The sequence below is a fragment of the Camelus dromedarius genome, chromosome 27 (assembly GCF_036321535.1).
Source record: "Camelus dromedarius isolate mCamDro1 chromosome 27, mCamDro1.pat, whole genome shotgun sequence".
Lineage (NCBI taxonomy): Eukaryota > Metazoa > Chordata > Mammalia > Artiodactyla > Camelidae > Camelus > Camelus dromedarius.
In genome coordinates, this window is record NC_087462.1 from 4,957,814 (window position 1) to 4,975,948 (window position 18,135).

General features: G+C 59.1%; 3 protein-coding genes across 7 annotated transcripts; 2 read left to right on the forward strand and 1 right to left on the reverse strand.

Moving 5' to 3' along the window:
• Positions 1-38: 38 nt before the first annotated feature.
• On the forward strand, positions 39-1,624 carry LOC105087563 (protein PET100 homolog, mitochondrial). Its single transcript, XM_010978245.3, has 4 exons — positions 39-148; positions 877-963; positions 1,131-1,163; positions 1,475-1,624. Exons 1-4 carry the CDS (start codon positions 122-124, stop codon positions 1,556-1,558), a joined length of 231 nt encoding a protein of 76 aa, XP_010976547.1. The 5' UTR covers positions 39-121; the 3' UTR covers positions 1,559-1,624.
• PCP2 (Purkinje cell protein 2) lies at positions 1,625-3,581 on the reverse strand. Its single transcript, XM_031437101.2, has 4 exons — positions 3,534-3,581; positions 2,848-2,962; positions 2,444-2,568; positions 1,625-1,807 (listed from the first exon to the last, which is right to left on the reverse strand). Exons 1-4 carry the CDS (start codon positions 3,579-3,581, stop codon positions 1,688-1,690), a joined length of 408 nt encoding a protein of 135 aa, XP_031292961.2. The 3' UTR covers positions 1,625-1,687.
• A 2,646-nt stretch (positions 3,582-6,227) lies between these two features.
• STXBP2 (syntaxin binding protein 2) lies at positions 6,228-15,492 on the forward strand. 5 transcript variants are annotated; one of them, XM_064479832.1, is made up of 19 exons: positions 6,228-6,549; positions 8,296-8,345; positions 8,624-8,705; positions 9,222-9,298; positions 9,459-9,537; positions 9,627-9,730; positions 10,262-10,410; positions 10,622-10,706; positions 10,807-10,937; positions 11,036-11,143; positions 11,415-11,472; positions 11,604-11,669; positions 11,766-11,846; positions 12,241-12,379; positions 12,880-12,989; positions 13,792-13,887; positions 14,634-14,719; positions 14,836-14,993; positions 15,333-15,492. In XM_064479832.1, the coding sequence occupies exons 1-19, from the start codon at positions 6,243-6,245 to the stop codon at positions 15,416-15,418; spliced, it is 2,052 nt and encodes a 683-aa protein (XP_064335902.1). In that variant the 5' UTR covers positions 6,228-6,242; the 3' UTR covers positions 15,419-15,492. The 5 variants fall into 5 exon arrangements, with proteins under 5 accessions (XP_064335902.1, XP_064335904.1, XP_064335906.1 ...); XM_064479834.1 differs by lacking the exon at positions 15,333-15,492 and adding an exon at positions 15,101-15,326; XM_031437102.2 differs by lacking the exon at positions 6,228-6,549 and adding an exon at positions 6,895-6,995.
• The last annotated feature ends 2,643 nt before the right edge of the window (positions 15,493-18,135 follow it).

An 18,135-nucleotide genomic window follows, 5' to 3' on the forward strand; every position in this document is an offset into this window, starting at 1 on the left:
ACTCTGTAGCTCCTCGGACCAATCAGGTTCAGTAGTGGAGCCCTCGGACTCCCAATGAGCTGCTGTGTTGCTGCTTGGTTGGCTTTGGGCGGAAGCGGCGTTGAAGCCTCGGAGGAGCAAGATGGGGGTGAAGCTGGAGGTGTTTCGGGTCAGTGAGCACCCGAGTGGTTGGACGGCTGGCGCCGGGTTTTTCTGGAGGAGGAGGAGGAGGCTCTGAAAAGTGGGGCCTCGGAGAGAGGGCGTTCTGGGACGAAAGCTCCTGAGATTTGAAAGGGAACTTTTATGGTTGGAAACTCGGGGGGGGGGGGGGTTGGGTTCGGGGCTCTGAGAAGGCTGATGTGAGGAAAGCCCTCCGAGAGGGGTGATCTGGGAAGGGGGCTCTAAGGAGGAAGCCTTCAGACCCTGGGGGAGCTCTTGGACTTACAGTGTGTGTGCGTCTCTTTGATAGGCAGACTCCTAGGCTTAGGACAGTAGACTGAAGAATGAGGCCTTCTGGATCTGGGGTTGCTCCAGGATCTGACTGGAGGGTGGGATAATGAGGTTTCAAAGAGATACCTTTATTGTAGTATGAGCTCTTGTGCGCCTGGGGCTGGTGAGTGTGCGTGTGTGTGTGTGTGTGTGTGTGTGTCCTTCTTTGAGAGGAAGCCTTCCAGACTTGGGGAGGGGGTGGCTTTTAGCAATAAGAGCTTTTGGATTATGGGGGCTAGACTTTAAGGTGTGTGGCTTCTGTACCCTTGGTGGGGTTCTTGGCAGGGGTTCTGGGGAGGCACCCCTGGTCTCTGCCAGAGGATGCTCTTCCAGGCTTTGAGCAACCTCTGCACAGGGTGAGAGGGGGAGTAATTCCTGGCTTTGCTCATCTTGCCCCTGCCCTTCCAGATGACCGTCTACCTCACCTTCCCTGTGGCTATGTTTTGGATTGCCAATCAGGCAGAGTGGTTTGAGCACTATGTCATACAGCGCAAGGTGGGCACAGGGAGAGTGGTCATGGGTTCATTCCAGGGGGTTGGGGAGGGAATGGGGCACCAACTTGCTGGGGACCAGTGTCTGCCTCCCATGGGTTAACCCTGCCCTGGGTGTAGGGCTCTGGAGGCTTCTAGCTTGTGGCTCCAGCTGTGACTTTGTCCCTACAGAGGGAGCTGTGGCCACCTGAGAAGGAGGACCAGGTAAGCCACATTGTCTTCCTCCCACCAGAGGATGCAGGGCCCTGGGACCTTGTGGCCATGGTGGACTCAAATGAAAATTTTAGCCTCAGTCATGGACAGAGAACTGACAGTGGAGGGACACATGAATTTCTTATTACCCTTTTCCTGAAGATTGAAGCTGTTCTCACTTGAACAATGGTTGTAATTGGCACAGTGTAGACACTGAGCTCAAGCCATGGTCTTGGGGGTTAGGGGGTAGAGTGGTGGGAAAGAGGTCCAGGCCCTGAGGTGTGTATGCCCCTCCTTCCTTCCCACCCCGCCCACTTCCCCAGCGCCAAGAGCTAGAAGAATTCAAAGAGAGAATACGGAAACAGCGAGAGGAGAAGCTCCTTCGTGCTGCCCAGCAGAGCTCCTGAGACCTCCAAGTGCCTGAGTCCTAGCCCTTCCACCCATAAAATTACACACACACAATTCTTTTGTCACTCGTGGAAGTGTTTTATTGTCTGCTTTCGGGGGCCACGTGGGGCCCAGGATGCCTCAGGCCCTCAGGGGGCTTGTGTCTGGGGCTGGGGGCTGCTGTTCCGACGGAAGCTGAGAGCAGTCGGGTCCTGAGGGGTGAGGAGGGGTTGGGGGCTGAGGGTCCCGGCTCGTTTCTGCGCTCCATCCTGTGGATGAAGACGGGGTCAGGCAGAGGGAGGGACTGGTCAGAGGGGACATAAACATTGGAAGGAGGGTGCAGGTGGCCACCCACGCCCTGCCCTGCCCCATCTTCCCTCACCATCCCTGAGCTTCTGTGTCTCGTAGTTACTCAATATTTGGGGTGGCATTTGGGTGGAAGCTGGTGGGTCTTGGGGATCTCACTGGGATCTTGGTCAGAACCCAAGCTGTGGTTGAGTACGTGTGACATAGACACAGTGGTGACAGATGTGTCCCTCCACCCTAGGGGAGTCTTCCCAGGAAGGGGGAGTGTCTATTCTCTCTGGCCTCCTTGAAGCTCTCAGACTTGGGGGCAGGACCATTGGGTTCCCACCATGGCTTTGACTTCTACATGCCCCCTGCATGACCTTGGTCCCATCTCAGCCCTGTCTGGGCCTTCGTCCTCCCTCTGAGCTGGGGTATTGGATCGGCCTTGTGACCAGCAGGGGCCCAGGGCGGGCGCTTCTTCCAGGCACAGCTCCCAGGAACATGTGATGAACAGAGGTTGGGGTGGGGCCCCACGCACTCCTGCCCGGGGGTGGGAGGCAGGGTGAGAGGGCTCAGCCTGTCTGGTCTCTCTACAGCCCCCACAGACCATCACTTACCTTGGGGCCCAAAGGCTGGAAGCCAGGCAGGGCACTGACTGTCACACGCTGGTCATCCATGCGGCGGCCCTGGGTACTGGCCAGCATGTCCATGAGACTATCCATCTCGGGGGCAGGGCCACTCTCTGCATGGAGCAGAGGCCACAGGGGTGAACTCAGGCTCCAGGGGACACAGCCGGGCTGAAGCCCCCAACCCACCCCTCCACCCCAACTCACATCCTCCAGGAAGCATGCTTGTCTCTCCCGCTAACCCCCAGGCTCCCAGACCCACAGGCATCTCTCTTCACTTACCTGCTCACTTTCTGACTCTCACCCATAGGTCCCCCAGGTAGCCCCTTGCCTCGTGCCCATTCACACCCCTCAGACATCACACCCGCTGCCCTACACCCCCTGCCCAGTCTCACCACTCTCGGAGGTTGGGCCCGGCCCCGCCTGCAGTGAGCAGCGCTGCTCCTCCATCCGGCCGCCCTGCACGTGGCTCAGCAAGTTGAAGAAGCCCTCCTGGTCCGGGGAGCCTGCCTGGGGGACAGACAGACTCAGTCCAGCTGGCCCGTCAGCTGGGAGACCCCTCCACTCCCCTCCTCACCAGCCGGCTGCCACCTGACCCCGGGCCTGCCCTGCCTTCCTCCGTGGCGCTCACCATGGTCCCCTCCAATGTGCTGCTCTGCAGAGCTGCTCTGAATGAGACAAGTCTCCTTCCCAACCCCAGCCCAGGGACCCTTCCAGCAGGGCCACTTCACGTGATGCTGCCTCAAGGGAGAGGTGCCCGGGCCAGCATCCTGCCGTCCTAGATTAGGGCCTGACTGCCTGGTGGCCTGGGGGCTGGGATGCGAGCCAGGGGAACGTTCCAGAGGCCGCTCCCGAATCCCAGCATCCCCCACCTCACCGGGTCGGCGCTGAGAACCCTGACCCTTGCCCTGGGTTTGGGTTATAGACCCCCGGACCCTCCCACCACCTGCACCATCTTGAGCAGCAATTGGGTCAGGGGTCCCAGGAGACCCCCTTGCTAATTAGGTGCCATACAGACTAATTAGTCGTGTCATTCATGGGCCCTTGAGTTGGAGGCGGTGTGGGGGCAGGGCCTGCTTACCTTGTCGCAGGCAGCCGAGCCCCCATCCTCCTCTTCCTGGTCCATCATGGTCCGTGCTCCCCTCCCCTGGGCCCCGTCCCTGTCTCTGCTGGCCTCTGCCCCGGCCCCGTGACAGAGAAGGCTTTTTAGGAGACTGGGGTGTGGGCGGGGGGAGCAGATACCCAACCCCAAATCCGCAGCTCATGCCCCATCTGCTCCCACCCAAGCTTAAGCCCCATAAAGATGATCCAGATAATTGTTTTTGCAGCGTGATGCCGGGGCGGCCGTTGAGGTAGGAGGCAGGGTGACCTGGGTTTGGACCTTGCTGGCCCAACAGGACTCACTGGGCTGTAAGGACTTTCAAGTGGGGTGCAGCGGTCCACCAGAGCAGTGTCCCCACAGCGGGGAGCTTGGGTTGGCTGGGCAGGGCAGGGAGAGGACAGGTCAGTAGGGCAGCTCAGGTGAGCTCTGCAGCCCACCATTGGGAAACAGTGTAGGGTGTTCCTGCTGCCACCTCCCGTCTTGCCCATCCGTATCTGCTGGAAACACAGTTACCATCTGCAGGTGGTGGGAGAAGAGGAAGCTGGGTCGCAGGGCTCCTGCAGTGCCACCAGCTAGCCTACTTCCACCCCTTCCTCTACTCACTGTCCCTGGCTCTGGCTCCCCTTCCAGGCCCCAAGACAAGAAGTTCTGGGACTCCTGTCTCTCCATCACCAATGCCAAGTTGAGCTGTCTTTTCTGATCTGTCACCCCAGTCCAGCGAGGGGACAGGAGGCAAGGAGGAAAGCCCCTGCTCCCTCCCCCAAGCAGCTGTGGTGTCCCCCACAGTGCCCCGGGAGAAGATGCTGCTGGGAGGACCCCCTGCACCCCATCCCTCCCTAAGATGCCTTTCTGGAAACCAGTTAGAGTTTCTTCTCAGAATCAACAGGCCACACCATCACCACCCCTGCTCAAGTGCAAAACTTGGTCCTCCTCCCCAGGCAGCCGTCCTCCATCCAGAGCCCACATTCACACCTTCTCCATGGCCCCAAGACTCTGATGCCACGCTCCTCCATGGGTGAATGAGTTTCCTGAGCTGCCTTAACAAAGCATCACAAACTGGGTCGCTTAAAGCAACATACATTTATTGTCATACAGTCCTGGAAGCCAGAAGTCTGGGATCAAGGTGTCGGCGGGGTTGTGCTCCTACAACCTGGAGGAGAGGAGCTCTCCTTGCCTCTCCCCGGGTTCTAGTGGTTGCGGGCAGACCTTGGTGTTCCTTGGCTTGCAGTGGTAGGACTTCAGTCTCTACCTCTGTCATCACAGACGTTCCCCCGTGTCCTTGTCTTCATGCAGCTGTCACAGACATGGGTACCACTTGTATTGCGTTAGGGACTCACCCCACTGCAGTACGACCTCATCTTTACTAATTGTGCCTGCAATGACCTTATTTCCAAATAAAAGCACCTCCTAAGGTACTGGGTGTTACGGCTTCAATATACATTTTCCCCCAGCAGGTGGGCAGAGTACCCTTTAGCCCATAACAGCGGTAGACCCCGGTCACCCTCACTGAGTACAGTGAGGGGCAGTAGACCCTACAGATTCTCACCACCAGGAGACAGGCTGAGAAGCTAGAGGGGGTCCTGGCTTCCTCAGGGTCACCCAGCTTCCCCCTTTGCCCCTGCAATCCATCTGTGCCCCCAGGGGCTGCAGGGGTCCCCTCCTTCCCCCGCTCAGAACTCTCCCTTGGCCCCCATTGTCCTCAGGAGAAAACCTGAACACCTTGAGATAATGGGAATGTTCTAAAATTGACTGGTGATGGATGTACAACTGTGAATATGCTAAAAGCCATTGAATTGTACTCTCTCAGAGTGGGCGAGTTGTACACCATGTGAATTATGTCTCAATCAAGCCATGAAAGAGAGAGAAAGAGAGGAAAGGAGGGAGGGAGGGGGAGAAAGAGAGAAAGAAAGAAACAGAAACAAAGAGTAGGAAAAAGGAAAGAAAACCCCAAACTCCTACCTACGGGGACCAGCCATCCTGATTTGCCCTGGACTGTCTCAGTATTAGCGCTGAAAGTCCTGGGTCCCGGGAACTTCCCAATCCCAGGTAAATTAGGCTGGGTTAGTCCTACCACGTTCCACTGAGGTCTGACCTCTGCAGCCCCTCCCACCTCACGTCCTGCCGGCCCCCCTTCCCCACCCTCACCTCACTCCAAGCGCTCCTCTGACCTCATCCCCTGCTTCTCTCCACATGGTTGCTTCTTGGTGTTGTTCAGGATTAAGCCTCAAGGCCACCCCTCAGAGTACCCCTCTGGTACTACCCCCCATAAAGCTCCCCCCTTCCCCAGCGGCACTTGCTGTCAGGTTACTGTTTATTTTCTTATGGCATAATTGATAATTTCTGTCCCCATCTCCTCCATTCAACTTTAAGTGCTGTCTGGCAGGCTTTCTGGTTTTATTCACTCTCTTGGGTTCCATGCCTGTCCCATTAAGTGGCATCTGGCCGACTCTTAATAAATGCGGCCAAATAAAGGCATCAGTTCAGGACTGAACCAGTTCGGGAGTCTGCATTCGCGCATGTGCGTCACACTTTAAATCCAGGACCTCATTTGTATGGGCTCTGCTGTCTGGGTCTATGTGAAGAGGTATCAGCCCTTTGCTGGCGCACAGCAGGGGCAGGCCCTGAAATTTCCAGTGGAGTGTGACTTGGGGGGGGGGTGCGCGCGCCCCCGCGTGCAAGCGGAAGAGCATGCCACTGAATCCACGTGTGTATCAGAAGGGTAGTGCCAAGCATACCTCCCGGGACAGACTCGTGTTTCAAATCTCAATAGGCCTACTCAGCAGGTGGCCTCAAACAAGGGTCCGGCCGAGCCGCGGTTTCATTGTCTATCCTGCACCCCCTTTCAGGGTCTCTGGCAGGAAAGACGGCGAATCTGAAACAGGTCCTTGGCACACAGTAGGTGACGGCTTAGCGCCAACCCAACCCTCCAGGTCTCCGCCTCTGTTTATCAAATGTCGCTCAAGCCCGCTGCTGCTGCTAAACTCGGATACAGAAGGTAAGTGGGTCCCGGTTTGCGGCCCCGCGGTTCCGGGTGGACACACAGTACCCTTCAAACACAGAAACTTCTGGCGGGTTGGGACTATGCCTGGGGAGGATTAAGGGGTTATTATTGTCCTATGATCCCACGTTCTCGCTGCACACAAGCTAGGGAAGTCTGTCTGAGCTCACGCCTGTGAGCTTGTCGTCAGGGTGTGTCCCTCCGGCGGCTCCCTGCGCTTCTGCGTGGACGCCTCTGCCCGTGGGCTCAGCGAGGAACCCATCTTCCCCGAGACCCGACGGCGGGGCGGGGCCAGGTGCGCAGGGGGCGGGGCCAGGTCCCGCCGGGCGGGGTCCACAGGGATGACGTGCAGGGCCACGCCCCAACCTTGGGACAGACCCGGAAGCGGCGGCGCCCCTGGGGGAAGATGGCGCCCTCGGGGCTGAAGGCTGTGGTAGGGGAAAGTGAGTGCGGCCCCGGGGACGGGCTCTTGCGGCCCCTGGGGGCGGGGGGCGGTGGCGCACAGACTCTGGGACCCAGGCGGCGGGGAGCTGGGGACTGGGCTGGGCGTCGGCACCTGACCCTCGAGGAGGCAGGCGGGGACGTGGCCCCAGCTGGACGTCCCGGATCTCCAGCGAGGGAATGGAACAAAGTTGGGAGACTGGACACCGGGGATCCAAGGGGATCAGACTAAGGGTGACGCAAGCCAGCGCCGGGACCCGAACTCCTGGGCTCCCTAGGGTGTCTGCTGGGGTAGAGCACAGCTGGACACCCATACTCCCGGGTCTCTAAGCCGGGCAAAGTCCGAGGGGCTGGACACTTGGGGCCCCGTGGTAAGTAAGGACTGGCGCCGGGCTGGTGCGCTGATGAGCGACCCCAGGTGATGAGAGTGCTCAGGAGGCGTGTCCAGGCCCCTATCTGGGTCCAAGGATTGGGGATGCCTTCCTGCTTGCCCGGTCCCCAAGAGCACCATGCAGCCTGAGGACCCAGGCGTCCAGGCCGGGCGAGCCTGGTTCTTGGGGGAAGGACGAAGGTCGCCCCCTCCCCCACCTCCAGTAGTTCCGGCCTCCGCTGCTTCCGCCCTGGCGGTCCTGATAACAATGGACAGGACACTTGCTGGGCGGGGCTGCCCAGTCCCTTCTGCCTCCTCCCTCTGCTAAGCGGGGCAGAATGTGGCTCAGATCCCCAGCATCCTAACTAAAAAAAAGGAGCCTCCCACACAAGGGTTAAAAGGGAGACGGGAGAACCACTGATTACATTTTAACAGATGAGGAAACTGAGGCTGGAGTTGGGTGACCGGTTAACCACAGTCAGGAATGCCTCAGAGCAGGGATCCAGGGGCCCGGCGTTATAGGCTAGGGGAAACTGATGGAGGTGGAATGAGGGTGTGGCTGAAATCCACCAGGAGAACTCAAGTAGCAGATAGGGAGGCGGAGAACCCAGCTCTGGAGGCAAGTAGACCTGTTATGTGAGTCCTGACTTTCCAAGTATTCATTTATCTAAAACATATTTATCTTGTGGCTACTTATGCCCCAGGCAACTCAGCCACTTAGGTGCTGAGGGTGCTTAGGTAACTTATCTCTCCTCTCTGAACCTCAGTGTCCTGTCTATAAGTTGGAGGTGACACCAGGAGCTACCTCACAGGACTAGGGGGAGGAGTAAATGGGAGTTAAGATGGAGATCCAGCTCAGGACCCAGAAGGTCTGGGGGCATGGTGGGGCCGGGGGATCCAGCATCCTGAGCCCATTACTCACTTCCTTGCAGAAATTCTGAGCGGAGTCATTCGGAGTGTCAAGAAGGATGGGGAGTGGAAGGTAGGGGCAAGACAAAACGCCTTGTTCAAACCCATGTGGGGGGCCCTGAATGTGGGACTCCCTCCAGCTCCCCGAGGAGGCCACTGGTCCACAGGGGTGGGGTCAGGTGAGCGGGTCTGGGATGCGGTGGGGTGGGGAAGGGGTCCTGGGTCCTCTCGTTCAACCTGCTCTTGAAGCTGTCAGGACTGCCCACCGCCCCAGCCCTTCCTCAGGGGCAGTTTCAGCTTCTCCCGACCTCTTGTCTGTCCGCCAGTCCTTCTATCCATCTGTCTGCACAGGTGCTCATCATGGACCACCCAAGCATGCGCATCTTGTCGTCCTGCTGCAAGATGTCAGACATCTTGGCTGAGGGCATCACCAGTGAGTGGACACCCCCACCCGATGCTGCCCAGATGAGACTTGAGTGTGGGATCCCCTCAAATTGTCCAGAACTCCCAAGGACGCAGCTCCCTACACAGACAGCCCTGATTTGGGAGCCCATGATCGGCATATTTCCCACACAGGACTCCCTAAGGGGTCATCCTCCCCAGCTGTGCAGCTCCTGTGTGTGGAACCCCAGGGTATAAGGACTGGGTGTAGGACTCCCAGAATGAACTCAGTGTGCGACCCCCTAGAATGTGTAACTTTCTATGGGAGACCCCCAGGGGGTATGCCTATGGGACCCCAAATGCGCAGAACCCTGCCTACGTAGCTCTGAGCTGTGTGACCCTTGAGTGTGCACCTCCTGCTTAGGACCCTCCGGGAGTGCGGTGTCCCCCCCACCCCCCACCAGCATCCGACCTTCCTTCCCAAGTGTCCAGCTCTCCGAGTCTGAGACTCCCCATGTGCCCTGGCCCCAACGCCATCCACATGTGCCCCTTCCTCTGTTCCTACTAGTTGTTGAGGACATCAACAAACGGCGGGAACCCATCCCCAGCCTGGAGGCCATTTACCTGCTGAGCCCCACGGAGAAGGTGCCTATGCGAGCGGGTGTGTGTGTGCATGCGTGTGTGCATGCGTGCCTTTGTGCACGTCTGGGGTATCTGGGTAACAGGCAGCGGCCAGGAGGCTGGGGCAAGGGATGGTCGGTCTGGGGGTACCGGGCCAGGCCTGGAGAGTATCTGCATTACCCAGTCGGTGCAGGCCCTGATCGCAGACTTCCGGGGGACCCCAACCTTCACCTACAAAGCCGCGCATGTCTTCTTCACCGACAGTGAGTGAGGAGAGCGGGGGTTGTGGGGGTCAGCGTGAGGGGTTGCGGGGGGCTGCTCTGGCCTGATACCCCTCCCTTGCATACCCCAGCCTGCCCTGAGCCCCTGTTCAGTGAGCTGGGCCGCTCCCGTCTGGCGAAGGTGGTGAAGACGCTGAAAGAGATCCACCTTGCCTTCCTCCCCTGCGAGGCCCAGGTACAACCCAGCCTAGTCCTGGGCAGGAGTGGCAGTCCATCACCAAATGTCCCAGGTTCCCTCAGAAACAGATGCTGAGACAAGTAAAGGGGACACCGAATCAGAAAGAAAAGGAGGGGGAGGGTAGTAGTTCAGTGGTAGAGCACATGCTTGGCATGCACGAGGTCCTGGGTTCAGTCCCCAGTACCTCCACTAAAACCAAACCAAACCAAAACAAACAAACAAACAAAAACACACTTAAAAAAAAAAAAAGGGAAGGAGCCAACACAGACCAGAATGAGCTCTGGCACCTGGAGTTCTGTCCCACTGGGAAACTGTAGGAGGCAGCATAGAGCACGCCGCACAGTCGTCTCCACCCAAGGTGGAGGGGGCTGGGGTACTGCTCCGTCTCCTCCACTAGACAGTAGTTGAAGGCTGCCCCAGGCCTGTCCCCTGGATGGCAAAGCCGGCTCCAGAGACCAGAGGAAGCCCCAGGGAGTGGCAGGTGGTGCCCGCTGGAGTTGGGCAGTTCTGACACCTGTGTCCTCCCAGGTGTTCTCCCTGGATGCCCCCCACAGCACCTACAATCTCTACTGCCCCTTCCGGGCGGGCGAGCGGGCACGGCAGCTCGAGGTGCTGGCCCAGCAGATCGCTACACTGTGTGCCACCCTGCAAGAGTACCCAGCCATCCGCTATCGCAAGTGGGGACCCCACCCGGATGCTGCCCCTTGACCTTGACCCCATCCTGCTTCCAGCCTTTAACCTGTCTTCTGACCTCAGCCCTGGTCCTCACCCTGGTCCCTGACTCCCCCCCTTAACCCCTTAATTAACCCCATCGTTGACCCCTAGTCTGTGCCTGGCCCTCCCCAACCCCCACCCTGAGGCCCCCATGTCTGCCCACCCCACCCCCAGGGGCCCAGAGGACACGGCCCAGCTGGCCCACGCCGTCCTAGCTAAGCTGAACGCCTTCAAGGCAGACACTCCCAGTCTGGGCGAGGTGAGGGGGCTCTCTGGGGTAGGTGAGGGGAGGCCCCAGCCAGGGTCAGGGTCAGTGTCAGGGTCAGTATCCTCATCCTTACCCACCGCAACCACCCCAGGGCCCTGAGAAAACTCGCTCACAGCTACTAATCATGGACCGGGCGGCCGACCCCGTGTCCCCACTGCTGCATGAGCTCACGTTCCAGGCCATGGCCTATGACCTGCTGGACATCGAGCAGGACACGTACAGGTGGGCGGAGCCCGGAACTCGCCCTCCGTAGTCAGTGCGGACCTGGGTCCGTTTTCCTTGGTCGGTGCTCCTGACCCTCGTGTCTCTACCTTCCCCAGGTATGAGGCCACAGGGCTCAGCGAGACCCAGGAGAAGGCCGTGCTGCTGGACGAGGACGATGACCTGTGGGTGGAGCTGCGGCACATGCACATCGCGGATGTGTCCAAGTGCGTGCACGTGGTGGGCACCCAGGGGTGGGCCCTACGCACGCGGTCCCCACCCCGCCTCTCCCATTTTGGACCCGGTACCTGGCCTTTCTCTCTGGGTGAGCACCCCTCTACAAGCCGCACCCCTCAGGTGGACTCCCCTCCCATGGGAGCTGGCCCATGGGCCGTGTCCCCGGGCTCCTGTCCCCTGGTTGTGTGACCCCAACTCTGCCCTCAAACTGCAGTCTTGGCATCAGCCCCCAAGCTCACCCTTGCCCGCTTTCACCTCCAGGAAGGTCACGGAGCTTCTGAGGACATTCTGCGAGAGCAAGAGGATGACCACCGACAAGGTGGGGTGCGGGGCCTGCCTCAGGTTGGACAGCTTGGGAGGAGAGCCGCTCTCCCCACAGACTGGGGGGCGAGCCTGGGGCGGGGCCTCTAGTGGGTAGGGCCTGCCTTCACACTCCACCCCTGTCCCCAGGCCAACATCAAAGACCTGTCCCACATCCTGAAAAAGATGCCGCAGTACCAGAAGGAGCTGAACAAGGTGAGTGGGGGAGGGGAGCCTCCCCCTCTCCACCTGTCACTCGGTCTCCACCTGCACTCAGTCTCTGTTACCCCAACTCCTACCCCTACCCCGTAGTATTCTACGCATCTGCATTTAGCCGACGACTGCATGAAGCACTTCAAGGGTTGCGTGGAGAAGCTGTGCAGTGTGGAGCAGGTAGGGTGAGCCCGGGGCAGGGGTGTGGCCTGGGTGAGGGGCGGAGCCCGTGGGGGCAGGGCACGTGGAGAGGCATCTCTGGGACAGGGATGTGGCCTGGATCTTGGAGAAATGTGCCCTGTGCGAGGGGTGCAACCTATGGGAAGGAGGCTGGGATTGGAGCAGAGCCTTGGGAGATGGGGCCTGTGAGGGGTGTGGTCTGTGTGAGGGGCGGGGCCTGTGGGAGGAGGCTGGGGCTGCAGTGGGTGGAGCCTTGAAGAGGTGGGGCGTACATAGACCGTTCAGAGACCTGGTACTAGGATGAAGGGGAGCTCAAAGGTCTTGCCAAGGCCCCTGGGGATGTCCCTGCCCTGCCCCGCCTCACCACGTAGTGGCTGACCCCCATGCCCCGCAGGACTTGGCCATGGGCTCAGACGCAGAGGGCGAGAAGATCAAAGACGCCATGAAGCTGATCGTGCCGGTGCTGCTGGACACCGCGGTGCCCGCCTATGACAAGATCCGGGTTCTGTTGCTCTACATCCTTCTACGGAATGGTGGGTGGGGGCAAGGGGGGCCTTGGTATACCACCACTCACCGGAGTCTCCAGTGATCCTGGGAATCTCTCAGCCCCACAGTTCCCTTGTCCTTGGGATGCCCCCACATCCCAGGCCTGCCAGCCCCCACAGATACCCCTATGGACTCTGGGCCCCCTTCCACTGGCCTCCATTGGCAAAGAGGCCCCCCCAGATCTATGACTTCTCCAGATTTGTCCCCAGCAACTGATTCCAGAGGACGCCTCAATCTAGCACCCGCTCTGGGATTCCCATCCAGAGTTCTAATGTCAGGAATCTCCCTTGTGCCAGCCTTGGGGGGGTCCCCTGGTCCTGAGGGTGTCCCAACAGCAGGACGCCCCCATCATGGTCCTGGCATCTCCCTACAGCACCCCAGCCCCCTTAACCCAGAAGCACACATGACCACCGCTGTACCCCCCTACTCCACAACCGCCACCCTGTGAGCGTCCCCTCTGTGTCAGCCCTGCATCTCCATCCTCCAGGAGTGAGTGAGGAGAACCTGGCCAAGCTGATCCAGCATGCCAACGTGCAGGCGCACAGCAGCCTCATCCGGAACCTGGAACAGCTGGGGGGCACCGTCACCAACCCCGGGGTATGCTGGGAGCTGGCATGGGGCCAGAGACCGGGCGGAAGGTGGATGGGAGGTGCCTGGGAAGAGGATACTGAGTCAGGGGGCAGTGACTAGGAGGGTGGAGGGCACCTTACCAGGGCTGGGATACACAGGGTGATGTGGTTCTTGGAGGACAGAGAGCCCTGAGTAGGGTCTGGGGACCAGGGGGCACCAGGGCTGTCCCCAGCTGTGGGTCACACAATAAGCATGGAGGCAAGGGGTAGTCAGGCCCTAGTCCTGGTGGTGGTGCAGCGTGGGGCATGTGGTCTGAGTCGGGGGGGTGAACAGCCGAGTCACCAGCCTGACAGCATGCACACGGCAGCCTTCTGTGTTCAGATCTCTGCTTGGCCTCTTCGGCCTCTCTGGTCCACATGTCCCACCTCCCTGACCCTGCCTCCACCTCTGGACGCCTCTCATGTTCCTGCCTCGCCCGTCCCCCTACATCTCCCTCCCAGACCTCACTCTGTCACCCTGTCCGCCGCCTCTCAGTTCCCCTGTTTTCTGTGTCCTCCCACGTCTGTCCTCATCTTTGTCTTAGTCCTTATCTTTCTTGTTGTTCTATCTCACTGTCTCACTGTATTTCTTTCTCCCTCTAATTTTCCCTTCCCTCTCTCTTTCTAGCTCTCCCCTCCTCCCTCCCTCCCTCTTTTTATCTTTTTTTCTGATTCTCCATTCCCTTTCTCCATCTTTGTCTGCAACCTCCCCAAGACAGACAAGCCCCCAGCCCCATGACCCACCTCCTTCTCCCCAATTCCCCCGCCGGTCCTGTCCCTCCCATCTGTAGGGCTCTGGGACGTCAAGCCGGCTAGAGCGGAGGGAGCGCTCGGAGCCCACCTATCAGCTGTCCCGCTGGACCCCGGTCATCAAGGATGTGATGGAGGTACTGCTGGTGGGGGGGGGTGGGGCCTGACATCCCCCCACCCCCACCCCCACCAGGTCCTGCCCTAGTCCAGGGAGCATTCAGCTCCCTTCATGCACACGGTCCTAAGCCCCAGGGCTTAAAGGAAAATCCTTCATTATGGGCATCCCTGTGGCATCTGATCTGCTCTGCGTAGGAGTGGGGGATCCCAAGCCCATGCTGGAGGAATTGGGGTGCCAGAGGGCTCCCTTGTAGAGGAGCCTCATTTTCTCTCCACTTGCTGGCCCCCTCCTCTGTCCCTCTCTATTCTCTTCTTTTGCCCCCTCCCAGAAAGCTCCCTGGGTCCCCATTTGTCCTCCTCATGCCAGCCCCTGCCCATCCTGGGAGCCAAAAGCAGCAGCAGTAAAAAGGACCAGGCCAGGGACCCAACTTCCTGGCTTTCTGCTGTCTGTGTGGAGTCCTGGCACCTCTGCCTGCTTGGAGGCCAGTGACCTTGGCCCCCTTATCCCCATGGACCCGGGATGCCTGGACTCCTGGGTCCCTGAGGAGGGGGGAGGCTCAGACTCCTGGGTCCCTGCAGAGCTGAGCAGGAGCAGAGTCCTTAAGTGTCGAGGGGCCTGGGGTCCTGAGTCACCAGGGGCTGGAGATGCAGATGGTGGCTGCTGTCCACTGGGATCTTGGCCCAAGAACACACCCAATGGAGGGGCCTCCAGACCCTGGGCCCCATTGCCTGGGCTCCTCTCCTCAGCCTCCCTCTTCGGTCCTAGGATGCCGTGGAGGATCGGCTGGACCGAAAGCTGTGGCCCTTCGTGTCTGACCCTGCCCCCACATCCAGCTCCCAGGCTGCTGTCAGGTGGGTTGCAGGGCGCCCCCACCCATGCCCAGGCCCCATGGGAGGTGAGGCCTGTGTGGGTGGGTGTGGGGGGGTCCTGCTGCCTGGCCTGACCTCTGCCTGCCCCCCCACCCCAGTGCCCGCTTCGGCCACTGGCACAAGAACAAGGCGGGCGTGGAGGCAAGGGCAGGGCCCCGGCTTATCGTCTACATCATGGGTGGTGTGGCGATGTCTGAGATGAGGGCTGCCTACGAGGTGACCAGGGCCACTGATGGCAAGTGGGAGGTGCTCATCGGTGAGTGACCAGGACTGGGGTCCCTGGGCTGGGGCGGGGCCGGGAGCATGACTCCCCATGTGTGGGTCCCTGGGGGACCAACAGCTCTGTGTCTTCTGGGTCCCCAGAGCATGCAACCTCTGCAGGGCTGGTGTCTGGGAGCCCTGGCTGAGAGGCAGTGGCCGGACACCCGAGGCGCCAGGGCTCAGCTTCCCAGGGAAGGGGTTACCTGGGAGTGGACCCCTGTGTCTCCAAGGGGTGAGACTTCTGAGTCCCGTAGAGTCAGGGCCTGGTTTCCCGAGGACCCCAGCTGGGGGGTGTCGTGCCGAGGCAGCTACCCCAGCCCTGCCCTCCTGCCAGGCTCCTCGCACATCCTCACCCCGACCCGCTTCCTGGATGACCTCAAGACGCTGGACCAGAAGCTGGAGGACATCTCCCTGCCCTGACCCGCCCACCCCTGCCTGACCTGCCCCTCTCCCTTTTCAGATAAATAAACTCCTCCCTCCTCTCTGCCAGCTGGGGCCCGTATCGCTTTCTTCCCAAGGGAGCCATGCTAAGCAGCCTCCCATAAGTCCCATTCCCTACCTGTGCCTCAGGCCCCACCGCACCCCATCGTCCTGCCAGAGGGCGTCTTAAGCTCTAATTTGAATATTGGCTCCAAGATCTACTAGCTGCTAGGCTTTGGCCAACTTGTGGGCCTTTCCAAAAGGCCAGTGATGGCAGCCACTTCTCAGAGAAGATTGGAGATGGTGCCGGAAAGCTGATGGCACAGGAGCATGACAGCTGCTGTCCCTCCACTGGCACAAGAGTTATCGTGGCCTCCCTGATGGGACTGTTAGTAGTGTTATTTACAAGCATCCCTCATTACAGGCATCCCCATGGCATCCGATCTACTCTGCTGGTGGTGGGGGACCCCAAGCCCACACTGGAGGAATTGGGGTGCCAGCTGCCCCTAGCCCTTCAGGAACTATTTCAATGGGGCCTGGAGCCACACAAGGCCAGGGGTCTTCTCTAGGCCCTGGGACCAGCGTCTGCATTTGTGTGAGGACAGACCAGACAAACAGCCAATGATGCCTGCTTCCTACCGCAGAGAGTTAGCATCTCCCTGCTCATCCTCCTCCCCGCTTCTCTCAGGGTATTCGGAAGTCCTAACCGCAGGACTTAGCAGAGCCTTTACTGGGGGTATGAATTTGCTAGCACTGCCACAACGAAGTACTACATCCTGGGCAACCTAAACAGCGGAGATTATTCTCTCACAATTCTGGAGCCTAGGAGTCCAAGACCACGGTGTTGGCAGGGTCGGTTTCTCCTAAGTTTCTCTCCTTGTCTTATAGATGGCTGTCTTCTCCCTGTGTCCTCACGTGGTCTCCCCTCTGTGTTTTTGTCCTAATCTCCTCTTCTTATAAAGACACTAGTCTTTTTGGATTGGAGTCTACGCTAATGACCTCATTTTAACTTAATTATCTTTTAAGTCTCATCTCCAAATACAGCCACATCCTGAGGCATGGGGGTTGGGGCTTCAACATATGAATTTTCTGGGGACACAGTTCAGCCTATGACACTCAGCTAAAACAAGATGTGAACCCACAGCATGAATAAGATAGATGAAGGCCCTTCTCTCTTCATCTGTCTTAGAGAGATAGACGAAGCCCAGAAAACACAGCCAGGGCAGCAGTCTGAGGCACAGGGAGCTTTAGGAGCCCGGAGGACATAGTGATATACTCAGCCTGGGGCAGTCAGGGAAGGCTTCCTGGAGGAGGTGAAGCTTAAGAGAATGAAAATTAAGAGGAGTCCAGGAAGGGAGAGAAGGGTGCAGTGGAGGCAAAGGCAAGAGGGTGGAATAGAGCCGAAGGGAAAGGGTCTTGAGGGATGATAGTCTGAGAGCCACATGGGACCTCAGTGAGGATTTGGTCCCCACTAGGGTGATGGGAAACTACAGAAGAGATCTGAGCAGGGGCAAGTGGGGGCCCAAGTCTAATGTTGGTGATGAGGCTCAGCTGGGATGGGTGCCTGGGGTGGGAGCCCTGGTGTCTGGGCAAGTTGGGTATAGTGCCCCCCAGGGGAGCACTACTTATTTCCATCCTGTCCCCTCTGGTGATGTGACCAGTCCAAGGTCAGGACCAGGAGGGCGCTGGCAGACACGGGACCCCCAGGGTCCTCCTTCCCCACCCACTGAAGACTTAGGCCTGATTTTGAGGTCACCTATCCTTTTGAGAATTCAGGGAAATCTAAGGGCACTCTTCCCAGAAAAATCCCACACACCGTTTTGCAGGTGGGGCTTTGGAGAAGCAAAAGAACCCTCTGATGCAGCAATTCTAAGATTTACATGAAACTCCTAACCAGGCAGAAAGACGTGCAATGTCGTCGAGTACAAGGGGTGCGACCAGCCCTGGATGCAGGGCTCCCCATGCGGCTTTGGGGAGGGGGGAGTGGGAGAGAGATGGTTTTAAGGTTTAACATTTAAACTCTGCTGCCTGGGAAGCGGTGGTTTTCCTCCAGGACCCGCTTATGTAGGTAAGGGCTGTGAGCACCAGAAGGCGCTGTGGCTCAGTCGGCAGGTTGCTTTGCTCTTTGGCGTCTGTAACTGGAGATTGGGTGACCCTAATTAGAGACGGCGGGGGTCGGGGGTGGGGCGGGAAGTAGGTCACGAGTTACTCAGTAGTTCTCAGCGGCAACGAAACTCTGTTGCTTAAATCACCTCGGCCTCTACCCCTTGTTTGTACGTAGATGACGGGAAGTCCCCCACCGAAGGAAGTGTTGATTCTACAAATAGTCAAGAGCCCCGCCCCCCGCCCCACCCCCCGGACACACACACCATGGGCCAGAGCAGCCGGTAGTGTCAGGGCCCCAGCCGTGTCCCAGGTACCATGCCAAGCCCTCCACATGCAAAGAGCAGAATTCTCAAAACCCACCTATGAGAATAAAATCCAGCCTCTTTCTGCATCCTGTGACGACGCATCACCCCAGGGGCTCCATACTGTTAACGTCGCTACGATTGGCAGTGGGGTGTAGGGGGCGGAGAGGTGTCCCCTGGTCCCCAACCACTCTCCACACAAAGGTGTTAGCAGCCATGGACTCCTGCCACCTGGACCCTCTTGAGGATTATTTTCAACGTTTTCATTCCTTTCGCTGGAATTAGCTAGGGTCCTTCTCGAAAGAACTA

Bases quoted from the DNA above. Each gene is read 5' to 3' on its own strand.
- LOC105087563 (XM_010978245.3), top strand. From the start codon at position 122: ATGGGGGTGAAGCTGGAGGTGTTTCGG. The intron at 964-1,130 runs GTGGGCACAGGG...TTGTCCCTACAG, and splicing joins ACTATGTCATACAGCGCAAG to AGGGAGCTGTGGCCACCTGA. The intron at 1,164-1,474 runs GTAAGCCACATT...CCACTTCCCCAG, and splicing joins CACCTGAGAAGGAGGACCAG to CGCCAAGAGCTAGAAGAATT.
- PCP2 (XM_031437101.2), bottom strand. From the start codon at position 3,581: ATGATGGACCAGGAAGAGGAGGATGGGGGCTCGGCTGCCTGCGACAAG. The intron at 2,569-2,847 runs GTGAGACTGGGC...TGCTCCATGCAG, and splicing joins GGGCCCAACCTCCGAGAGTG to AGAGTGGCCCTGCCCCCGAG. The intron at 1,808-2,443 runs GTAAGTGATGGT...CTTCATCCACAG, and splicing joins TCCAGCCTTTGGGCCCCAAG to GATGGAGCGCAGAAACGAGC.
- STXBP2 (XM_064479832.1), top strand. From the start codon at position 6,243: ATGCCACTGAATCCACGTGTGTATCAGAAGGGTAGTGCCAAGCATACC. The intron at 9,538-9,626 runs GTGAGTGAGGAG...TGCATACCCCAG, and splicing joins GCATGTCTTCTTCACCGACA to CCTGCCCTGAGCCCCTGTTC. The intron at 12,380-12,879 runs GTGGGTGGGGGC...TCCATCCTCCAG, and splicing joins CTACATCCTTCTACGGAATG to GAGTGAGTGAGGAGAACCTG.